Genomic DNA, 25,300 nt, shown 5'->3' with positions numbered 1-25,300 from the left:
GTTGGTTAATGTTGAAATGGCTGACTTATGAAGAGCAATGGTACTAGGAGCCAAGCCTTCTTTAAGTTTTAAATTGGCTAAAAATCTTGCCAACTGGGAACCTGAAGGATCAGCTATATCCACCTTATTCTTGACACACCATTGGCCCCACCTCTTCCATGCTAATTTATATGCGGTGACCGTTGAAGATCGCCATCCAGCATTGAGGAGGCCTCTCTCGTGTTCTGACCATTCATTGAGCGCTCCTCTCCAGCCCCAATTTTCCATACTTCCATCTCCAGTTTTTGAATCTGAGGAGGATGAAGACCTGTCGAGATATCCACCAGGTTGTCGAGTAGGTTGGTTATTTGTAAAGGTGGAGCTAGTGCTCTCGACTGGAGATCTGGCAGCCAGAACACCTTGGGCCACCTCGGTACTACCAATAGGTAAATACCGACACACTTGTTTAGATGTTCCAGGACTCTCGGTATCAAGCAAGGCGGTGGAAATACCCATGCCAGTGGGAAGCACCAAATCCTGCTGAAAGCATTGTGATATAGGGCTGCTGTGTCGGTGGGGTCTATGCATACATAACTGTTTACAACATGAGCTCTCTTGGATGCAAATAGGTCCACCATGGGTCTGCCCCAAAGGCAGAATATCTGGTCGGTCGCTGTAGGTAGAAGGTGCCATTCTGGTAACAAGGTCCCTCGGGAAAGATGATCGGCGAGTCCATTGTATCGTCCCGGGAGGTAATACACTTCCATCCTTATGTTGTGCGCGTCCGCTAATTCCAGAATCTGATACGTTAACTGAAGGAGGTTCACTGATTTCGTACCTCCTTCGTTGCGTAGATATGCTAGTACCGTTCTGTTGTCCGATTGAATGAGACAAGTAGAATTGCTCAAACTGGCTCTCTGGTACTTCAATGCATGGAGAATAGCAAACATTTATTTTAGGTTGCTGTGCCATTTGGTTTGTTGTTGTGTCCAACAGCCTGAGAGTGGGATGTCGTCTACCTGCGCCCCCCACCCGCTGTCTGCTGCGTCTGTCGCAATGAAGTGGCATGCTTTGGGGAAATGGATAAGGGAATGCGTACTCACGTTGTGCCTCCACCAATCTAGATCCTCCAGTACTGCAAGGTTTACAGGTACCTTCTTCCGGAGTGGGAGCTTTGTCATGGCAAGTGACTGGAGCTGCATCTGCCTGCAGTGCAAGCGACCCCTGGGAACCACAAACGCTGCAAAGTTCAGCTGTCCTAGGATGCTCTGCGCCTCCCTCAGGGACCATTCCTTCCTTGTCGTAACCTTTTGCAACGACTTCCATATTGCCCGGCACTTGTTCCTGGTTAGCATCTTCTGATTGAGGCCAGTGTTCCATAACACTCCCAGATATTCTATCGCCTGTGTCGGTAGGTGAACACATTTCTTTATGTTGATGGTCCAGCCGAGCGACTGTAAGAAATCCAACGCTACTAGTGTCTGCAGTCGGAGAGTTTCTTGACTCTGATGAGCCAGGAGAAAATCGTCCAAGTACACAATAACTCGAATGCCCTTTTTTCGAAGGATCTCTGCGATCCAATTGGTTATTGCTGCGAAAATTTGAGGGGAACTGCTCAAGCCCTGGGGCAAACATGTCATCTGCAGACATTGACCTCTGTACACGACACGCAGAAAACGTCGATGGGTCTTTGCCACTGGTATATGAAAGTACGCATGCGCCAGATCTACTTTTGTCATATAGTCTCCGGGTTGCAAAAAGTCGGGTACTTTGAAGTGGGAGATCAGGGAAAACTTTTTCCCTCGCACAAAATCGTTCAACACTTTCAGATTGATGATGGGACGATTGGTCCCGTCGCTCTTCTGCACCAGAAACATCTGGGAGAGAAAACCCCGATTCATGGGTGCTGGTTCCAGCACTCCCATCTTCAGCAACTCCTTTATTTGTATGTCCATTTCGGGTGTGTGTCTTGTGGTGAAATTGTGCAACCTCACCTGAGTGGGTCTGGACAATGGAGGTCTCAACCAAAATGGGATCCGATAGCCATTGAGGATTTTTAGGGCGAAGTCGGGGGCATTTGCGATACGCCATTGTTCTAAAGAACTTCGCAATTGCCCTCCCTGAAATCGCCTGGGCTGATTGTCAATTGTTTCGGGGACGACGGTGCGAGGTCTGCCCACGCCCCGTCGGCCTCCGAAATTTCCGTCCTCTGCTGGAAGAGGAGGAAGGGCCAGAGTGGTGACCGGGGTCTGCCCGCCGGTACTGATATGGAAATTGGGTGAAACCCAGATTTCCTGCAGAAGCACATTGAGTCTGTGTTCTGTTATTTGGCCTTGACACAGATTCCAAGTCAGATCTCGCAGACCCCAAGGGTTGCCTCGCAACCCTTGGGGTCTGCGAGATCTGAGCCCTGAAGACTTTGCTTGCCCCACCAAGTCTCTGCAACTGGGAGACAAGCTTGTCTTCATTAAAAAGGTGCGATACCGTTGGAGGAATTTTATCCAGGGCTGATTTCTCCGATGGAGTTTTGCACAACTCCAGGATACGATGGCGTCGCCGCTCAACGATTTCCGCCCGCTTCCCACAAGCTATCTGAAGGATTGCATCGTTTTTTGCAATACTTCCCCCAAGGACATCCTGAAATTTCTCCGCTAGGGTCTTCGGCGAAAGTTTGGTGTCAGGCTGACAGCTCCAGGTTAGGACGCTCTGTATAGAGTCCTGGATGACCTGCCTTTGTTGGAGCGCCACGTGAGTGATTGCTGCAAAGGCCCTTTCCATTCCTGTGAGTTGAGCACATGCCGGCGTGAGGGAATTGAGCTCGCAATTTACTTCCAACTCTTTGAATCCCGGGTCTGCTGCATATTCTTTTAATGCCTTTGCGTAGCGTACGTTACACCAACCGGGAGTATCAAAATTTTGCAGGCGCTCCACCATCTTTAACATAGCATCTGTCGGTGCTCCCATTAACGGTTCCTTTAATGCAACTGTGGGATCCGGCACACGAAAAATCGGAGCAGCGGATGTACCACAAGCACTGGTGCCTGGCGCGTCTATAGGGTTTGACAAAGACTCGCCGTCAATTTCGGAACCCTCAAACTCACTCGCGTCAGAATTGCCGGCGGCCGCGGCATCTCGCCTGAACACGAAACGCTGCAGATCGCTTAACTGGCGCGTCAATTTCTTGAGCATCTTCTTTTGCGATCTCTTTTTGCGCCTTTTGTTTTTAGGCCGCGAACAACTCGAACTCGAAGACGAATCCGAATTCTCGCTGCGACGTCTGTGTGTAGAGGAGGAATCGATATCCTCGCTACGGCGTTTGTGCGTAGATTTCGTCGGAACTACGGTAGACATTATGACGCAACAAATCTGACCGTTATACTGCGTTCTTCCCGCCAAATGCACAACGCGTAATCTACACAAAGCACTATTTTTTTTTTCTTTTCACGAAAAGGAAACACTCTCAAGGAAGTTATTTCACTCGTTTTTGAGTTATCTCAGCACTTATGTATTAGAAAAAACTTAGCGCGAGATAATTCGACCACATTCGAAAGAATTTCGATGTCAATTGACAAATGAAACGACGCGAGACGCCAACTGCCGGTGACAAAACAAACAACCAATCACAGAGCGAGTAGATGATGTCATCCCAGGATTACCAAAACAGGAAAAAGGAAGTAGGATCAGACCACTATGACAAGAATCGACATGTCGTCTCTCACATAATATATATGTTCTGGATGAGGAACGGCAGTACATAATATCTTTTACATGGAATTTTCAAATATTGAATGCTATTTACTGAATTAATATCAGGTTTTTATATTCAGCTTTGAAATGTGGTGAAATTATGATGTAATCAAAGCAATTATAATTTATTTTTGATGATCAAATGTCATATATGATTTCTTTGAAAATTTCAATCGAAAATATTATTTGGTTTAAAAATTATGTCAATTTTAAGAAAGCGATATATTTTTGCGCTAATCGCGAAAAACACCCGCTATAGACTAGAGTCTATTGTTTGAAGCGCCCGACTACAATGAGTTAATATTGTAAAGCATAACTTGCAAAAAGCGTATTTTAATAAAATAATTAAATTAACGCCATCTATGAACGCGTAGATTATAATGTATGTTGCGTTTAACCTTAATCAGCTGGGACACCTACAGTAAAAAAAATGATTGAAAATTATCGATCCCTAATTGTGCTTTCCAACTTTTTAAATTGTCTTGTTGAAATGTACGTAAGAATATCTGTAAAATGCAAGTTTTGTGTTCATGATTTTTATTGAATTTAAAGTAATTATTATCCATAAGATATTTTCATTCTTCTAACTAGGGCCCCCTGAAACAAAATACAGAGTGCGCCACTGGTATTGTCATAACAAATAAAACAAATTTATTTGTTTTAGAACCACTTTATTTTTAGGAACCACCATTACTTCCTAAATAAATAAATACTAACTTTAAATAAATATTACAACAATGAAAGGCAAATACAATTATTACAAATAGACAGCAGAACATATTCAAAATAGGATGTACATAATATGAATTATATTAAGGCGATGCACTACATCGTGTAATATTTCGAATCGAGCCGCTATCAATAACACACCTTACGTAGATGGCGATAAGGCTTAAATTCCCACTTCACACCATCCGCCTGTTTTGATTTATGCAAGAAAAAAACATGGCCAAAAAGTGCCTTTTATTTTATTTTGTGAATGTTCAGGCACAAATATTTAAATGTTTTTGATCATTTTATGAATAACTTAATTTGCCACATTATACAATAAAACCATAACCGAAAATGGGTTTGTAAGTAGAAGATTTTGAACTTTAAAGCAGTTTTCATAGGCCTATACATTATTTTTTTCTGGGCTTATGAAAAGACTTATCTAAAAAATACTCGATTATTTCAAAGGCCAAGATGTATTCTACTCGCAGTATTTAATTAAAGCATCTGAAACATTTCTAGGCGACCAAATTTTCAAGCCAAAAACACATGATTTTAAATTACTACGTAGTGCATCGCCTTAAAGTTGTCATTACTGTCAAACTTTATTATCAACGTGGTTAATTGAAATTACATGATTTTCAATTTGAGAAAAATGTAGAAATCTCACATTGTTTCTACTCTAAATACCTGAAAGTTTAATTTCGTCATGTGCGTTCGAGCCGTATCTAAATTTCTCTAATAAACAGTGTTAATCTCAAGTCACCTACCAGGTAAGTAAAGTAGTGTAGGTATATTATCTGCCTGTATAAAATGTAAATAAATAAGAATAATAACATATGCACAATCTAGCATCACATTCATCAATCAAATGCATTGTACATATAGCTTTGTATTGTTGATCGACGAACCGGTGGATGCAATCTGTTGATAAATTGATAATAGTTTCACTAGTCTATAGTTAGTGATAAGATAGATCATTGTAGAAATGTATCATTTATTTGTACAGCTCCCTTGAGGTGATTTTGGACAAAAACGGCGCTGTACAAATCATCCAAGTATTATTATTGTGAAATATCTAACAATAATCTTACAGTAAAGGAAATGACATAAACAATGGAAATATATTTACAACAAGCTGTACCCCACCATGCGATACTGTGGCTCGGTCTGTCTGGGCAGATAAAGAAACAATAGCGCTTGTTGCTTTTACATCCAACAGATGGCGCTGTTTAAAAAAAAAAAAAAAAACGTTTGTCCATCAGAAGGCGCTGCTTTTCAAAAAGTATGTTTATGTCACAGGTGACATCTATATAATAAAGGTGTATAAAAATGCACACATATTCGAATGCAAACATTGTGTTAAAATTTCAAAGCAATTAGAGAAGAACTTTCTGAGATTTAAGTTTTTGAACAAACAAACATTTTCATTTTTATTTATCTATATTTGGATAATGGAACTGCTTTGTAGATTTGGAATTCTTTATTAAGGTCATTGTTAGCGTTGCATAGCTCTTATTGAAGAAAGCTTCTTTATGAGTACAATAATAAAATTATAATTATTGTAAATTAATAACATAGTTATTATTTTTATTGTACTCGTACTTTTGCCCGGTTGGGTACCGACTTATAAACGAGCAGACAACACAATTCTTATTCTAAAGCTGCAATAAATTTTGGGAGATGTATTGTCTTCAGAACTTGAGATAAACAATAGATAAGGTATACGAGGAGTAGGTAGATATATTTATGGAGCAAAAGGGTGATTCAATAGGTACAGATATCACACTTATTATAAGACAAACGTAACAAAATAACAATATTGAATTATTTTCATAGAATACCAGGTCAAAACAATACTTAATTCTAACAGAATCAGGATCCTACTTGTACAAGTGCGAAAAAATGTTGTTTCATGATAATCTTAAATTATAAAATGGCGGGAAAATGATGACTAAATAATGATCTTTGGTCGTAATATCAAATTTACGAGTTGTTTTCCCAATATAAAATGATGAACAGTCATTACAACAATTTGTGGTCTTTATCAGCAATATTTAATCAGGAAAGAACTTAACAAAACATCAATTTCGAAACACACAGGCCCGGATAACATTAGCGGCTATTACACGTCCACTTCGGAGCGACGGAACTCGCACCACTCCAGGCCGCCGCGCAGAAAAGTAAAGTCAGAAAGTTGGGTAACGGTTTACAATACTGTTTATTGTGAGACTTTTGGCGTAGTACCGTCGCTCTGAAGTGTACGAGTGGGTGGACCTATCGTCATCAAATGGCCATTTTGTTTTCTGACATTTAAAAAGTCTATTCTAGGTGCATTTCAGCATTATATCGAAGTGTAATAAGCCGACAAGCTTAACAACATGATAGTTGTCCTCTTCTGCTGATCATAATTTGTTCAAAAGCTGAAACCGACTGATAATTGGAATTTAACGGGAACCTTTCAACTGTCAAAAAACAAAATGGACTGATGACTTTGTCACATGAATTTCTGCGAAACAACTGGACCATAGTATATTTAATTTTATTGGAATAACTTTAGAAGGTTATACGCATCAATATAATGGTTCCATGATAATTCAACACACTTTTAAAAAGTGATATAAAGTCATTAGAAACAATGAAATTTTTTTTTTTTTTTTACCTAACCTAACCTACATAACCCAGTTAATAAAGTTTTTGTTTCATCACTTTCCATGACTTTATATAACTTTTTAAAGATGTGATGAATTATCATTGTGATGATTTATCCGGTTACCCAATGTAATATATCATTGAAGAAGAAGATAATACTAATAAATCTAAAAAAAACATGATACAAAACGAGACACAGCAAATAAAAAAGGTAACGGAGTCAACTAGGAATCGAACCCAGGTTCTGTCTTACTGGGACAACGTCTCAACCAACTCAGCCATTGGACTTACTATATATATATATATATATATATATATATATATATATATATATATATATATATATATATATATAGGCGTAAGGTAGGTTGTCCACGTAGGTTGTCCCCGTAAGACCGAGATCATGGGTTCAATTCCCAGTTGAGACTGTCACCTTTTTATTTTTCTGTGTTTTGTTCTGTTTGATTTATTAGTATTATCATAGTACACATATTTATATAATGGCACTAAAACTTCAGCAAAGGGTAGGTGACGTTGGAACACCTAAATCTATTCCCTCGCTTCAGCCGCAGGGAGCACTCCCTCAGCTTTATCTCCTTCTGCATCAGTTTCAATCTCTCCAGCTCACACTGCAACCTGTTCCTCTCGTTATCGGTCTTCATCCTCAATAATTCCTGATATTCGTCTTTGAGACCATCTCTGGATTCTGCAACACATTAAGTACATTTTATTATCAATCTCTGAAACCATCTAGAAGCAGTCTGAGGAAGGGGAGCTGACTGCTTTGATGGAGATTGGAGCAGGCTGGTAAGGACTAAAGACTATATTATACAACAGTACGAGGGCGGTTTGAAAAGTTTCCGAACTCAACACAAAGATGGCGGTACTCGTCAATAAAAGTTTGTGAATGTAGCTATGCATCTTTTGACAGTTACTCACCAAAGTTTCGGCCATTAGGATGCCCAGTTTTTAGTAGACAGTCGTTTGAGTGAGTCGATGTGTGTGATTTTTCGAAAATAGAAAAAATTGAGTATCGAGCTGTTATTAAATTTTTGTATTTCAAAGGCAATACGCCTACGCAAAACAAAGATGAGTTGGACTCCGTGTATGGGGACTCTGCACCATCATTTTTTCATTCAGCTGCCCAAAATTTCACCACAGTGAAATTTTGGGCAGCTGAATTTAAACGTGGCCGTAAGAGCTTGGGAGATGATCAACATTCGGGACGTCCAAAAACTGCAACTACTGACGATAACATTACTAAACTTCACCAAATAGTGTTAGACAACCGCCGAATTAAAGTGAGATAGATAGCAGAGTATATGAAAATGTTCAAAGAACGTGTCTGTCACATATTAAATCAAGATTTACACATGAGAAAGCTGTACGCGCGTTGGTTGTTAGACCAAAAACGTGTTGGAATGAACATTTCCAACGCTCTGTTGGCGCAGTTTAGGCGCAATAAATCCGAGTTTTGGCGCCGATTGCTTACTGTAGATGAATCTTGGACACACCATTATACGCCCGAAATAAAAATACAGTCAAAACAGTGGACTGCAAAGGGGGAACCGGCTCCAAAAATAGCAAAAACTGGTTTCTCGGCTGGGAAAGTGATGGCAACTGTTTTTTTGGGATAGTCATGGAGTTATCTTAATTGATTATCTTCAAAAAGGAAAAACTATTACAGGAGCATACTACGCATCATTACTTGACAAGCTGAAGGCAGAAATTGCGGAAAAACGGCCACATTTGCAGAAAAAGAAAATCCTGTTTCACCAAGACAACGCGCCTTCTTTGGGGATATATATTTTTTAAATTGTTGATCAACGGGCATGAATTCTGAGGCAAAAATTATTTTATAAATAGTTTAAGTTTCACAAATCTTACAATTCTAGTTCTACGCTAGTAATTAAATTAATTCAAAATATAATAATACGTAGGTAAGTACCTCTATTAACATGTTTGTCTTTTATTTTCAAACGCCTTTTTCTTTTTTCCTTGGGTATGTAATCTTCTCCTATGGAAAAAATGTACAAATTAATAAGCATAGATTAATAAAAAAATGAAGTAAAAAGTACAGCTTGATTATGATAACTTTTCAGTTATAGGGGATAATACCAGTGCAAAATAATTCACTTGGTCGTCAATTATTTCAAATATAATTATCAATATTATATTTGGCTTTAGAGATATTTACAAAATATTACCCGTCTTCTAAGGGTTAAGGCTCCATAGTAAGCGTTAAAAGATGGTTAGAAAGGGAGATATGTAAATACGAATTTTAGAGGGAGTTAAAAATGGTGAAAATATTTAATAAAACACGACTCGTTTGAAATAGAGCAAAAATCTCTTGACAAATGCTTAAGTTGCATTTAAAGATACACTGTGATTTTTTTCATAACTATAACATATTAAATAATAGAACTAAACGTGTTTTTAATAGTTTTCAGAGCTTACTTAGCAATTTTTTTTCTATCGAAGAAATTTCATATAATTACCGTTTCGGCTTTTTTCGTACAGATATTTATTATCTTAAAAATAACATATATTTTTTTAGCAACTTAAAAACTTACAAGTGTTATATGTAATAGAAATATGTCATAAAAATTGGGAATGCGGGGCTTAATATCATACCTCCAAATATTAAAACAGAAACATTATTGGGAATGTGGGGCTTAATATCATACCTCCAAATATTAAAACGGAAACATTATGAACTGCTTACTGCAGTTTAAAGCCAATGAATTACATACATTTCACTGTTTATTCCTTATTTTTAGGTTTTATAAAAAATTACAAAAACATTTTATAAAAATCAACTACCCGAATTTGGGCAGTTATGGCTCGAGTGTCGATCTCATTAAATGAATAATATTTACCAGAAACTTCATGATTGGATTCAGCAGAACAGTACTCATCTAAGCTGGTGCATACAACGACTGCAACAAAAAAGGAAATGAATATGTAATTATTATTTTGAATGATATACTAATGTTTCCAATACAAGATTTTTAGCACAAAGGATAACACATTATTATAAGCAATAATTATTAGCCTGAAACACCCATACAAATTGAAAAAATCTTCCGAGAAAAAATACATGCCGCCGACGAGAATTTAACCCGCAGCCTTCTGATTGCCGGTCAGCTGCTCTACCATTACGCTACGTCGACTTATTCTAAACCTGCTAAATAATTGAAAACAGGCCGATTGCCATATCTAATGCACAGAGGCAATGTGGGCATGATGAATCTATTCTACATGTATTTCAATGGAACCTACTGTAAGGAGCTAGCAGCATTGATCCCCTGTACAAAGGTGCACAAATGCAAAACTCGATGAACACTAGAGGAACACCTGTTCGCAGTTGATGTTGGCATCATGAGAATGGGTCGTTTCTTCAACTTGTTTTGTGTAAGTCGGTCGTATTTATTCTTCAAGACCTGCATTAATAAATCTATTTCTACAGGCCCTATCTTTAACCGCCTCGCAACACTGTCCAACTAGGTGGTGACATAGTTCCCCTAGTACAGACAGGGGCGTTTTTGTGATGTGTCACATGAAAAAACAATTTAAGAAAAAATATTTTGCTTGCTGGGGTTTTTACCTGCAAACTCTGGATTCCTAGTTGAGAAACTTATTCGATTGTCAAAAAGAGGTGAAACCATAGACATCCAATTTAATAGATTTGGCCTCACACCAAATCTGGGTATCATTTTGTAAACCAAGTCACAATATTTTTGGCATCAGGAGGGTTCGAGAATGCTTTGAATAAACTATGATATCAGTCGTACATTGACCATCGTAGAGCACACATTGAAATAGCTAGACCATGCGCAGTAAAGTAAAATTCACTAAAGTAAGGCAAAGGTTTTCAGCGCTGTCCATTGTGGGACTTTTCTGCGCAGGAATGAATGTTCATTTTTAACCGAACCGCCTAGCATAGCGACGCTAAAAATGAATGAGGTGGGTAAATTATAACATGCTTTTATTTAGTGTCTAGCTAAATAGTGAAACAAAATATCTGTTTTGAGATTTGTAGTTAATTTTTTTTACGCAGCCAGAAATTTGTGCACCACTGTAATAAGAACTAGTAATTCGTAAGCAGATTTTATTTCGATGACCTAATGGTGATATTACAATGTGAGTTGCCTGTACACTGTCCTGATTTATTTATTGATAAACCACGGAAAGGGGGAGAGTCACAAGTTGTTTTGTTCCCTTTCCCTGATTGGCTCATCTATTAATTTGAATGTTTATGGGTGAAACAAAGGTCGTCAAAAATCATAAAAACACCAACATACATTTTTCTTGTGATGAGCTCTTAGGTCTGGAAATTTTGACTATTGTAGGACTACCGGATCTATCTGTAATCAAACAAAGAAGACAAAATTAAAACAACATTCATTTTATCCAAATGACAGAACCCAGGCTGAAACGCATCCAAGGGCTGTGGGGTATTTTGTGGAAAAGCCTAATGGTAAACACTTTTATAATATTAACTCTAGACAGGAAGCTATGAGGGAATTCATTGTAGTATCAGTTCGTGCCATAAAGGACACAAGAATACTCCACTGGTATCGATGTGTTGTGAACTGAGAGGCACAAAAATATCCGAAGGGTTAATAATAAAAAGAAATAATTAATTACCTTTCTGCTGAATGAGAGTTTCTCTTGAGTTTTCTTGTTTGATTATTGAAACATAGGTGTGATCTGAAAAAAAAAAATAGAATTTTATTATTTTTATCTTTAACATAAATTTCGATTAAAGGCCAAAACAAAGTGTAAAATGATTTATTTGATCAAAAGCTATAGCAAAGGTCCAGTGAGGATATGTGCAACTTTATTTATTTACGTTTTTAACTATTAAATACTAGCGGACTAAATATTGCTAATGTCTTTCTCGGGCGTCTCCGACTTCTTCCAACATTCACTACTGTATACCACAATGTTACTGTTAAAAAACTACATTACATAGACTTTAATTCCACTCCTTATCTCAATACGGTGCCGACTTCTTCTCCCAATCAAACAACTCTCTAAAGACTCTTTGCACTAATAAGAACAAACATTGAAATTTTCAGCAATATCGGTCGACAATTTATGTTCAAAAAACAATACATGCATCCAACGGAAAATCTCCTAATTACAAATAATATACTAGATATTAGGAAACTATTCATTAAAAAGATCATTCAAATAAACTGCATAAAATCCTCACCATGCCACGTAACTCACCCACATAACACAGGGGCAAAATCACAGAATCAACTTCAAGTGCCAAAAATTAATTCAACCTTTGCCAAAAAGCACGAATCCTTCCTAGCACCTTTCATCTTCAATACCTTCCTAAAAGAAACCACTTACTGCAACACTCATAAACACCCAAACAGTTTACTTAAACATTTGAACACATGGTTACTACATAAAAAAAGGGCATGCATCAGCAAATTTCTAGCAATCCCTTCTTAGTCTAATTCTCATTCCTTATTTACAAACATGTGTTATTTACATTTATAGTGATTTACTCTTTCTTATTAAAACTGCTTATGTTTTACGCATGCCTAGTTCATCAATACCTAATACTGTTTTTTAAACTATTTATTTATATGTTATTATTATGAGATTTAAACGCTACCATTTTGTACATTTAAAGTTCCTACGAAATTCCCGTTTTTATGTAACTATACATGTATGTAACTATATATGGAATGCTCCATGTGTATATTGATATATATATATATATTTGTATAAATGTATGTGTATGTGTAAGCAAATATATGTAACCGCCTCAGAACAGAAATCTTCTAGTGAGGCGGGTTACTTTCATATTTGTTATATTGATCTGTTATTGCAATAAACGCCCGGGTTGCCGGCAATTAATATATAATTTTTCAGCAATATCGGTCGACTATTTTTCGGCTGAATTTTTATATATTCTACATCATTCAGTCTACTTTTATCTTGCTTCTGCCAATTACCATGCCTCACTGCCATACATCAGGGTTGGTAACAGCACTCCATCGTGGACTGCTAATCGCAATTCTTTTGACAAATTTTTATTAGCAACTACTGCATTCAGTCCAGTGGTCAAAATATCTGGGGATTATATTAACGGCCGTTGTTCCCAACTTTTTGAACGATCAATCTCAGGCTCCGATCAACCAAGTGATTTGTTCAGTATCGTTCGATTCCCATGTTTCCAAACATCTTTACCGTTGATTATCTTTAGTGGCCCCGCCCACTTTCATTTTCAATAAAATGACATCAAATTAAAAACTTTCAATGTTAAATTAATATTGTATTTATTATTAATGATAAATATATATTTTTTAAATACTCTAATACATAAACCGATATTTTTATGTGTTTTTAAACAAATGTGCGTAATATGTTAAAAATAAAGTGCTAGCTTGACTTTAATGCCACCGTGTCGAATATTTTTCACTCTGTCGACACTTTTTATAACTAGTCATTTACTGAGGCAAGCTTAATCCAGTAGTTTGGCTTCCTAAAATTGGTAGATCGCTCAATCGCCATTTTTCCGTTAGAAAGAGCGAAGTTGTGCATTTGAGCATTGTTGAGCCAAAGTTTCGGCTCAACACTTGATCAGTAGGATTGGGAACAACAGCCGTAAGACTAGCTGGCGTATACCCGGCGTTGCTGGGAGTTATCCTTAGGATATAGGCATATATCATGGTCGACTTTTTTGTAGGCCTTTTGAAGATATACATTTCCGTAATGTATGTTTGATGTATCTCATAAGGTTTAGCCAGCGTTAGCAATGGAAGCGCCCGAAAATTATCTTTTTTCTACTTGATTACAAAACATCGACTTTTCTCTACTTTCTTTAAATATAATATGCACATTTTACATATATATATTAACCTTCCGGAAGAAATTCTCTAAATGCTAGTGAAAATCCTATCAAAATCTGTTGCTTAGTTTATTTATTTATTTTATTTATTTTTGTTTATTGCAGAAACAAACAGTACATAATTACATAGATGACAATAGTTACAAAATTATAAAAGTTAGTACAATAATTGGTACCAATGACATGTCGCTGACATATTTGCATATGAGGTATATTATACATTTTACGGTTAAGTTACATTTTAAGTTAAGTTAAATTAGTGTGCTGGGGAAGGAGAGATGTGTGTGTGAGTGTTTGTGTGTGTGTGTACGTGTGCATGTGTGTCTGTGTGTGGTTGTGTGTGTTATGTGGGCGAATTCAGTGTGCTAAAAAAGTTTTTCTTAAATAGAGGGAGAGAATCAAAAAATATATCGGTATTTGTGCTTGTTTGAATTGAGTTGAATGTTTGAAGGATGCGAGAAATAGGGGAATTGGCTTAGAATTAGAATTAGAATGGGAATTAGAAGAACTAAGCGCACAAACAGACAGACGCGGATAGCGACTTTATTTTATACTATTTAGAGATTCATAAGTAAAACCTAAGATTTTCGTATTTCTACAGTATTTTTTTTAATTTAAAAAATTTATTTAGAGTCCCAAGTTATTTATTTTTGTTATATAGACCACACTAGGTATTATACTTATTGATCTGATTCTCTGATATAGCGGGTTCAGACTTTTCAATATTAGTTGATCAACATTTATTGAAAGACAAGATTTCTAACTAAAAAAGGTGTCGATTTGATCAACTAAAATTGAAACGTCTGATTCCGCTATTATAAAAGTAAACAAAACCTGTTGTATAGTTTAGAAGAACTAAGCGCACAAACAGACAGACGCGGATAGTGACTTTGTTTTATACTGTAGTTATCTTAGTGTACAAATAAAAGTCTCGTTTAACTCTGTATCTTCCAGAATGCGACTATTACATATTGCTCAGTAAAGTTTAACCTTCAAGCCAGTTCCCACAGTTCGTATTTTCAAGTTTAGTGTAGTTTCCCACATTTGCAGATTCGACCCTACAATAAAACAATTCATTGGCCTGGTATTTTTATAAACATATTGCCTTGTTTGTATCATTTATGATTTAAGAATTGGTGACATTTTACTGCAAGCGGCGGCAGTTTTCAAATAGAGCTGTGCGCTATCTATTTTATGATGACCCTAGTTAAACCATTATGCCTAAAAATATTTGCCAATACCTTTCCCACCCCTGTCCCATAGTAATAAAAACCCCAAATAAAGTTTCATCTCCCTCAAAATAATTCCTTTAAAATATTTCTATTGTTTAAATCACGTCTGTATCATTAAAAATAGTTGATTGCATTTCATTTTATGTTAAGAATGTTGTTTGCCAACGAGCGGGTGGAACATCTTTATTTTGGTAAAATGTCCTTCAGAATTTAGTTTAAATACAGATACCTCCCAGAAAAAGGGCAGTATTCATATAACTGGTAGGTACAGACGTACCTACGGAGGAGACAGTATTGCAGTGTTGCTATAACTGGTAGGTACATGCGTACCTAGGCAGTCAGTCGTGAGATAATTACTAGGTTTATGTAAACCTAGGGAAAACTGAAGAATAGAGGAAACTAGACCTTTATTTCTTTCAGTTTAAGTTTTAGCAGAGGAAAATAAGATCCTCTGCAATTATATTGTGAATTAATAAATTTATATGTCAAGAAGAAGAAGTGTTTTCCTGCATTCCATCTGACGGCGTGTTCTCGTACCACGATAGCAGAAACATATGGTCCTTCGAGCCGCATCGGGAACAGCAGCATCATGGAAGCGGGAAAACACACAAAGACGTCATCTGTCTGCGGCAGCAAGGCGGGAACCAGCAGGAGCTGGAGGGAGGCTCAAATAAAAGCTTCAGCAACCAAGGTGCACATCACGAGACAAAAAGCCCGCCTACTTACGGAGATGGCCGAAGCAAAGATGGCTGCTTCCGAAGCAAAGATGGCTGCAGCAATGTCAATATTGGAAGCAGAGGAGCAACATGCGGCGCTCGTTTTAGAAGCTGCATCAAGGACTTCGCAACGGACTCTCGAGGATAGAGTCAATGACTGGGTGGACCAGTCACATCACAGTTCATCATCAGAACTTGAAGATCACGATGAACAGCCTCTTCGAGTTCAAATGGAGCAGCAACAGGAACTGCTCAATGATGGGCGGTTATCACTACAACCGCCCACAAGAACTGCACAGCAACAGCCCTTGGCAGGGCAGATTCTCCCGTCGCAAATGGAACCTCGGGTAGAGCAGGCTCATCCGCTGCAATTGGAACAGCGGTTGGAGCAGCACAAGGGTGGGCGGTACGCATTACTCCCACCAAAAGGATCCTCAGAGCAGCAGCCCTTGGCAGGGCAGACTCTCCCATCGCAATTGGAGCCTCGGGCAGAGCAGACTCTTCCGCTGCACTTGGGACAGCGGTTGGAGCAGCAGCAGCAGGGCGGGCGGTACGAGCTACTCCCACCCAGAAGAACATCGGATCAGCAGCCCTCGGTAGGGCAATCTCTTCAGCTGCAGTCGACGCAGCCTCAGCAGCCAAGCAGTAGCTACTGGGAGCTGCCTACATCAGAGCAGCCATTCAACTTAGCAGAGCAACGCGACGGGCAACAGTGGCCAGAGTCGCAGGGCCGATTCCAGGGACCAACACCTGCTATAACTGAAGACCGTCTCGCGGAATCAATTGGTAAGGCAATGTCTTTATATAATACCAGGCCCAAAGTCAATGATCTTCCCACATTTAACGGCAATCCAATTGAATGGATTGCGTTCAAATTAATATTCCATCATACCACAGACTTCTTAAAAGTATCTGACAGCAAAAATTTATATACATTACAAAAAGCGTTAAAAGGAGAGGCGCGTGACGCGGTTTCTTCCCTTCTTATAATTTTTGGCGCAAAATCATCACCTTGTTCGGCGCAATTCGTAAAAAATAAAAACGCGGATCAATTTTTATCTCAGTATCCCCAGGCCGTCAAAGCAATAAAAACAAAACATTACATGAACGACTATTTAGATAGTGTAAATTCAGTAGAAAGTGCGAAGAAATTAATACTAGATATTACATACATACATGCTCAAGGCGGGTTTAAGGGTGGAGGTGAATGCGAAATTACCTACTACAACCATTTAGTCAGTCAGTAAGATATACATTTTTTACGGAATTTCTAGTTTTAAGACATTAACTACTACACAATTTTTAGTCATAAGAGTTACATTTTTTACGGAATTTCTTGTTTAAAGACATTACCTACTACACAATTTTTAGTCATAAGATTTACATATTCCACGGAATTTCTAGTTTTAAAAGCAGCATAAATATTTGTATTTTAGACATTTTAATAAATTTAACTGGTAATTTTCGTAGACATGCAGTAGGTACCTAATAAAGATAACAGTCGCATTCTTAGCCTATTTTGTGAAGTACCTTCACGGGAGGAGGTATGTATCTTCCAGAATGCGACTATTACATATTGCTCAGTAAAGTTTAACCTTCAAGCCAGTTCCCACAGTTCGTATTTTCAAGTTTAGTGTAGTTTCCCACATTTGCAGATTCGACCCTACAATAAAACAATTCATTGGCCTGGTATTTTTATAAACATATTGCCTTGTTTGTATCATTTATGATTTAAGAATTGGTGACATTTTACTGCAAGCGGCGGCAGTTTTCAAATAGAGCTGTGCGCTATCTATTTTATGATGACCCTAGTTAAACCATTATGCCTAAAAATATTTGCCAATACCTTTCCCACCCCTGTCCCATAGTAATAAAAACCCCAAATAAAGTTTCATCTCCCTCAAAATAATTCCTTTAAAATATTTCTATTGTTTAAATCACGTCTGTATCATTAAAAATAGTTGATTGCATTTCATTTTATGTTAAGAATGTTGTTTGCCAACGAGCGGGTGGAACATCTTTATTTTGGTAAAATGTCCTTCAGAATTTAGTTTAAATACAGATACCTCCCAGAAAAAGGGCAGTATTCATATAACTGGTAGGTACAGACGTACCTACGGAGGAGACAGTATTGCAGTGTTGCTATAACTGGTAGGTACATGCGTACCTAGGCAGTCAGTCGTGAGATAATTACTAGGTTTATGTAAACCTAGGGAAAACTGAAGAATAGAGGAAACTAGACCTTTATTTCTTTCAGTTTAAGTTTTAGCAGAGGAAAATAAGATCCTCTGCAATTATATTGTGAATTAATAAATTTATATGTCAAGAAGAAGAAGTGTTTTCCTGCATTCCATCTGACGGCGTGTTCTCGTACCACGATAGCAGAAACAACTCAGATACAGCGTTTATTGTTGAATTAAAATCGTTTTTACAATCACAATATCTACGCGTTTACTATGCGAAATACTATGGAATGCGGGCGATATCTAGGTCAAAGTTCCTAGTGCGGTAGTAGTTGGCTGACGGTCTGAAGACTGAATACTGACTGCTCGCTGCGTCGGGCTTATTTATACAGCCCAGGCGATGGCGACAGTAGGTAGGCGGAATCGCAAATAAAACGGAGACACTCGCTCAGACTGGGTCCTACTGGAACTTTCGGCGGTGCTACTACTACGCATAGGCGATAGGCTAGAACCTTCTAGCGAGTTGGCGTAATGTGCCAGACCGACTCGCAACGTATTGTCGTAGGTAGGTCGCGTTGTTTACGATTAGTTCTCGGTAGTAACTTGCAAGTACTTAGGTAGGTCGAGCTGTTTACTATTAATGAGACAGTATGGATTATTCTCTCGACGCCACACTACTATTAATTGAAAATGTCCACTGACTAGGGGTAATTACTTCCCTCCATAAGTATTCTGAGGAATGAGGATTACATATGGTAGTTAGTCCTGGAATTTTTACACTGCAATAAATACCGACTTCTAGTATTACGTATTGGAATCCGAAAGCTTATCAACGCAAGCAAATCTTTTTTACGTAAATTAAAATTTCTACCACTAAGAAACGCATATTTGATGTTTTATTTTTTTTTTAAATTAAAACAACCCAAAAAAAAAAAAAAAGATTGTCTCTAAAATAAAGCAAATTTGAATTCTTTAATCTCATTTAAATTATAATTTAAAACACACATAAACAATAGCAGATCAGTACTAGAAATTTGTTAGACCTTTTGATAAAAAATAGAATTATTCAGTTTGGTTAGTTATTTTGGCTTCAAATCCAAATTTAAGTTTTGTATGAAAAAGGCAGCGCAACCGTTTCTCTTAATGCATAAACCCACTGAACAGTTAATAAATAGAAGTGTGCTCTAACGATTTTAAAGAAATTTGATGTCTTGAGGAAGACCTTTCTATTCCTCGGCCCCAGACAGGCCAATCAAATTGATTTGAAGTTTGATCAATTTTCGTCCGCAGTAAGGGAAAATTTTTTTATTTTTTTATTTATTTATATATAATTTGTACATTTATTTATAACAATTACAGGTAATAAAGCCTAAGACGTTATAATTGTACCATTTATGCAGTGTATATGCAATACCAAAAATCTCGCAAATGCGCTATAGGACACAAAAAATAAATCTAATTTCTTATCTACCGCATTCAAAAAGCACGTAGCTCTCCCCACAGGTGAGTTCATTAATAAATTAGTGCGGCTTGCTCTACTATATAGAAGATTGTGATGACGTCCTCGAGAGTGAGACTCTGGTACAAAAAAATTTAATTGGGCCAGTATCTCATTATTAGATAAGTGACCGTTTATTAGTTGGAAAAAATATTTAAGCAAAGCAATACCTCTACGTGTCTCTAGGGAGTGGTAATTGGTCATGCCTAATATATAAATCGATGGGTAAAGCCAAGGGTAACGTCCATAGAGCCGCGAGAATAAAAACCTTAAAATTTTTTTATGGACTCTTTCAATGCGTAAAGTGTATGTTAAATCATGTGGAGCCCAGATGATCGAGTTTGATTCAAGTACACTTAAGACTAGTGTGTTATATTATAACGTCAGTGTTTTTGTGTTACGAAACGGATATGAGTTTCTAATTACGAAGCCGAGAAGCCTGTATCCTCTGCTTATTAAATCATCGATGTGTTGGTGAAAGGTTAGTTTGCTGTCGTAAATAACTTCTAGATCTTTGATTTGATTTAGGTGTTGGAGAATAATTTCATTGATTGTATATTCAAATACATGCGGTTTCTTTGATCTTGTATACGAGACGATATTGCACTTGGGTGTACTGAAGTTTAAGCCATTTATTTTGGCCCAGTTTGAGACGCAGTCGATATCACGTTGAAGGAGAATACAGTCAAGATGGTTTTTTATTGAACGATATAGTTTCAAGTCATCTGCAAATAGTAAATACAGCGAATGTGTGATGACTGAACCAATATCGTTGATAAAAATCAGAAACAGAAGTGGTCCAAGGATAGACCCCTGAGGAACTCCAGAAAAAACTGTGAATTCCAAAGAACTGGAACCCTTATAATAAACAAACTGTCTACGATTTCGAAAATATGAAGCAAAAAAACAGAGTAGTCTTTTGGAAAAACCAAATGAAACTAGCTTATTTAGAAGAATGTCGATGTCAACCTTGTCTATTTAAATGACCTTACTACTGGCACACTATCATATTCTATCAGTTTATTTCTTCAGTGCATAAAAAATAAGATTTAAATAGTAGAAACTGAGCAAGCGGACCTCCGTGGTCGATTGGTTAAGATCCTCAAATACCACACATTTTATTCTTTAAATAATCTTATACATGCATTTGCAATACGCTTCAGACTGGTAAATACTTTCAGTATTTCCCTAGTGAAAGTCCACCGTTCAAAATCGAAACATTGTCTAAAATTATTATTTTTTTTTGGTAAACTAATGTTTAAGACAAGATTTTTTATGCATAGCACAAAGGGTAACAATTATTTTTCTAAGCAATAATAGGGAATTCTCGTGCATTTTGTAAATAATTTATTTCAATAAAGATAATTATTTTATTATGTGCCTTTTTTTTTCTTCTTTTTTTTAAAATGCATTTTCAATTTTTTGTAGTTGTTTTAAAAATTGCGTGCTATTTCGGCTCTGAAAACGGTCATGCGCCATTTTGACCGCTACGTCACAAGTGCTACGTCACACCTTTGCCGCCGCCGCCGCCGCCATCGGTTTGCAGGATCTACTCGGGCCGGTCAACAGTGACGTCATCGTTCGCCCTTGAACGCTTGATCAATCACCGGGCGTTTTTAGCTGCATTGAAATATTTCGTTCGCGCCTGTTTTTAAAGTCATTTTAACTTTAATAAATGATTTTTTAAAATTATAAAAACTATGTATTCTTGTGTCTGAAGTGTTTCTACATGTGAATAATTAATAATAAGTGATTTTTTGGTGTGAAGAGAATTCCCTATTATTAGCCTGAAACACTCATCCACATTGAAAAATCTCCTGATAAAAGATACATGACGCCAACGAGACTTCATTTTTTATAAAATAAAGTTGGTTGTTTCAGGTGAAAAAATGTAACAAGCAGTAATTGTTGAATGAAACACTAGTATATATTGAATTATTTTGCGGATAAGAGATAAGCCGCCATAGCTCAGTGGTCAGAGCTGTCGACCGGAAATCTAAAGTCCCGTTGGCGTCATGTATCTTTTATCAGGAGATTTTTCAATGTGGATGAGTGTTTCGGGCTAATAATTATTGCTTATAAAATAATTGTCTAAAATGGCTTTAGTCATGTCTAGTGACTAGATATGAATAGCAGGGTACTTTCTAACCTTCAATTTTGCATCTCCTTCCCTTTCCACTGTTTTCAGCCCCACAACATACTCCAATAAGTAGAGATGCCATAGTCTCACCGGCTTCGGACAGTATAAAGGGTTGGTAAAAGGACAATAAGTCAGTACTCGCTGCGGGATACAGAATGGACATATTCCTAAGCACCAAATAGTTGTTTTAAAACAGTGGCTTTACAACCATGATACATAACTAGATGAATGTTAGACTGATTAGTAGCTGAGCTGACAAATGCATCAGGTTCTCATCCAGACATCTCGGGTGCGACTCTTCCGCTAGCTAAATCTTCCGTCATTGCACAAAAGCAATATTTTTCACTTATAATGAACAAAGTTTCAAATATTGTCAGGTTACTCGTAAACCAGGAATGTTTGTATTTCTTAAATTGATTCATACCTTGAATTGATTCATCCTCTGATAAGTTGACGCATTTAAAGTTGGAGGTGGATTTGGATGGAGTCTATTGACAAAAGGAAACGAAAAATATATTATTATGTAAATATAATGTTCCATTGTTCTTAATGTTAACAAAAGCTGTCTTCAAACAAAAACGTATATAGTCATTCGAGCGATAGAGATTTCCAGTATTAGATTCATCCGCACTCATTCCAAAAATCACCTACATGTAGCTACCCAAATTTGGGTAGTTATCGCTCAAGGGAATTAACAGTTCTACCTAAATTTGGGTAGTTATTGGTCAAGGGCTTTAACAGTGCTACCCAAATTTGGGTAGGTTTCGCTCAAGGGTGTTTGGCTGTGCTACCCAAATTTGGGTAGGTTTCGCTCAAGGGTGTTTGGCTGTGCTACCCAAATTTGGGTAGGTTTCGCTCAAGGGTGTTTGGCTGTGCTACCCAAATTTGGGTAGGTTTCGCTCAAGGGTGTTTGGCTGTGCTACCCAAATTTGGGTAGGTTTCGCTCAAGGGTGTTTGGCTGTGCTAACCAAATTTGGGTAGGTTTCGCTCAAGGGTGTTTGGCTGTGCTACCCAAATTTGGGTAGGTTTCGCTCAAGGGTGTTTGGCTGTGCTACCCAAATTTGGGTAGGTTTCGCTCAAGGGTGTTTGGCTGTGCTAACCAAATTTGGGTAGGTTTCGCTCAAGGGTGTTTGGCTGTGCTACCCAAATTTGGGTAGGTTTCGCTCAAGGGTGTTTGGCTGTGCTAACCAAATTTGGTTAGGTTTCGCTCAAGGGTGTTTGGCTGTGCTACCTAAATTTAGGTAGGTTTTGCTGAAGGGCTCTAGCGGTGCTACCCAAATTTGGGTAGCTATCGTTTAAGTGGATAATTAGAAATAAGACACTTAATGCCCGCTCAATGGGGTATTATGTGAAAAAATAAAATTAAAAAAACTGTCATCATAATTTTGTTTTGTGAATAAAAAATATAGCGAAAATATCCTAATGGAACTCGTGGAAGTCACCGAGGTCGTCTTAATGATTGTATAGTGCTGGCTGATGACATACCTTTATGAGGAAGGTGCTGGTGCTGGTGCCGTCCATGTCCGGCAGCGGACTGTCTCCAGCCATGACGCTGTCGGCTATGAAGGGCAGGAGCCGTATCTCCAGCTCGTTGAGGGAGGCACTGGGGACGTCCAGGTCATCTCCCTTGTTCTGCAGAATGCTGGCATATTTCTTTCGAGTTGAACACTTCCAATCAATCCAGCACTGGAACAATAAATTTAACTAAAATTTTGATGTTTATTTATTTATTTATTTGTAAGAAACAAACAGCTTTTACATAATATACAATGATGGATATAAATATACAAGTGAACTGAAGTCAAGCCACAGAAGTTTCTTATGCTAAAGTTCATTGGAAATGAAGTTTTAATATCTTAAAATTAATTTGGTGTTAAAGGAAGGGGAGAGGAAGAGGAAAATAGGAAGAGGATAGGAGATGCTCCCGATACATTCCATACTCTCATATTAATAATAATCGATCGTACGCATTACTTCATATCGATATTTCTTTAGGTTATTACCAAAAATGAAATGCTGTAAAATTTTGTATTATATTGTTTTTTTTATATATATTAACTCCACACAGGAGGCCCTGAAGAAAATAATTTCCCTCAGAGCCTATGTCATCTTTGGGGATGCTGTGTGGAGGGTGCACATATACGAGGAATTGGGGAATGTTGCCTGCACTTGGTAATAGATGCTGCATAGCATTTTCATAGAAATGTATTCTTCTTCCATTCTATGTGGCTACAAAGCCTCTGACAAGTAAGGCGAGGGGTAAGGCTTTCGACTAGCAAGCCACAGGCCGCGGGTTCAAATCCCAGCACACGCAAGTAAATTTTATTTGATTACCGCTACCGACATCTGTTTTTACATCTCCATATAATCCCTTCCTATACTTCTATCTTAACCCGCCTCACAATACTGCCCAACCGGGTGGCGATAAGTTCTCCTGTCTACACTGTGCAGACAGGGGAGTTCTTGTAACGTGTGTAACAAAAAAAAAAACAGGAACTTTGGATAAAAGACATCAATGTAAGAAAAGAAAATCAGCACCGATATTTTAATATAATGATAATAAACTATACTAAATAATAACTAAATTAAAAATAAAATTTGTTATTTTTCATTATCCTGATGAAGAAGCCTTTGGCTTTGAAACATGTAGATTAAGTGGTGAATATAAAGTTGTTCATTTTCGTATAAACTCTACTAATTTTGGTTTTGCGCCTGTAACTTTAGACCCTTGCCTTGCCGGAGCACTCGCCGGGGTGCCCCGGCAAGGCAAGCGTCCTGGGTTCGAGTCCTAGATGTGACCGTATCTTTTTCTGATTTTTTCTGTTTAAAATTTTCGTTTAGGAATCGCTAATATTGTCTTCAATAATTAAACAATAAAAATTATTTAAAATATCATTCTCTTTCAAAATTGGAATTATAATAACAAATATGAATACAGTAAAAATGTATATCTGTTACCCGACTCCACTTGAAGGCGGTCTTGGTGACTCCGGACAGCATCCCATTGAGCTGGTCCGCCATGCGCTCCCACTCTTCGACGCACTTGCTGCGCGAGCACGGCTTGCTGACCATGTGCGGCCGCTCTTCGATGTAGCGGAGCATCGCCTCAAACTGCGCGCGAGAAGCGCGACGCGTGTTCATCGTCAAATTATATCTGAGAAAACGTACATTAGGCATATTCATAAACATAATAGTCTTCCTTCTATTGAAACAGTCCACAATTGAGTGGTGATACAAACCCTGATGATGTATGGAACTGGCAGCAGAATATTTGACGTAAAAGTGAATGGCAGAAGTCGGGAATGCCTTAAGAAGACATGACATGATAGAATGAACCAAATACTTGTACTGAGTACTGAGGAACATTCTCCTGGCAATATTAAGAACCAACTTTGAAATTTTCAGCGACATCGGTCGACTGCTTTTCGAGTTTTGCAAGCACCAACATACGCAGTCTGAATTTTTATATATTAAGATTCTACAGCATTCAGTCCACTTTCATCTTGCTTCTGCCAGTTCCCTTGCCTCACTGCCATACATCAGGGTTGGTAATAGCACTCTATTG

The 25,300-nt window shown here is 37.7% G+C and overlaps 1 protein-coding gene across 5 annotated transcripts in view; it reads right to left on the bottom strand.

Moving 5' to 3' along the window:
- Positions 1-7,475: 7,475 nt before the first annotated feature.
- The window catches only part of LOC149409867 (uncharacterized), a 74,998-nt gene continuing 57,173 nt past the window's right edge, over positions 7,476-25,300 (bottom strand). For all 5 annotated transcript variants that reach the window (XM_089649252.1, XM_089649254.1, XM_089649253.1 and 2 more), the window contains 8 exons: positions 24,694-24,889; positions 23,221-23,421; positions 22,160-22,223; positions 11,740-11,802; positions 11,394-11,456; positions 9,969-10,028; positions 9,038-9,106; positions 7,476-7,795 (listed from right to left, as the gene is read on the bottom strand). In XM_089649252.1, coding sequence (XP_089505378.1) covers positions 7,596-7,795; positions 9,038-9,106; positions 9,969-10,028; positions 11,394-11,456; positions 11,740-11,802; positions 22,160-22,223; positions 23,221-23,421; positions 24,694-24,876 — 903 coding nt within the window. In that variant the 5' untranslated portion in view covers positions 24,877-24,889 and the 3' untranslated portion in view covers positions 7,476-7,595. The remainder of the gene's footprint in view (positions 7,796-9,037; positions 9,107-9,968; positions 10,029-11,393; positions 11,457-11,739; positions 11,803-22,159; positions 22,224-23,220; positions 23,422-24,693; positions 24,890-25,300) is intronic.

Source organism: Hesperophylax consimilis, chromosome 29, assembly GCF_061612785.1.
Source record: "Hesperophylax consimilis isolate HC1 chromosome 29, BYU_Hcon_1.0, whole genome shotgun sequence".
NCBI lineage: Eukaryota > Metazoa > Arthropoda > Insecta > Trichoptera > Limnephilidae > Hesperophylax > Hesperophylax consimilis.
This window is presented reverse-complemented; position numbering and strand designations above follow the sequence as displayed.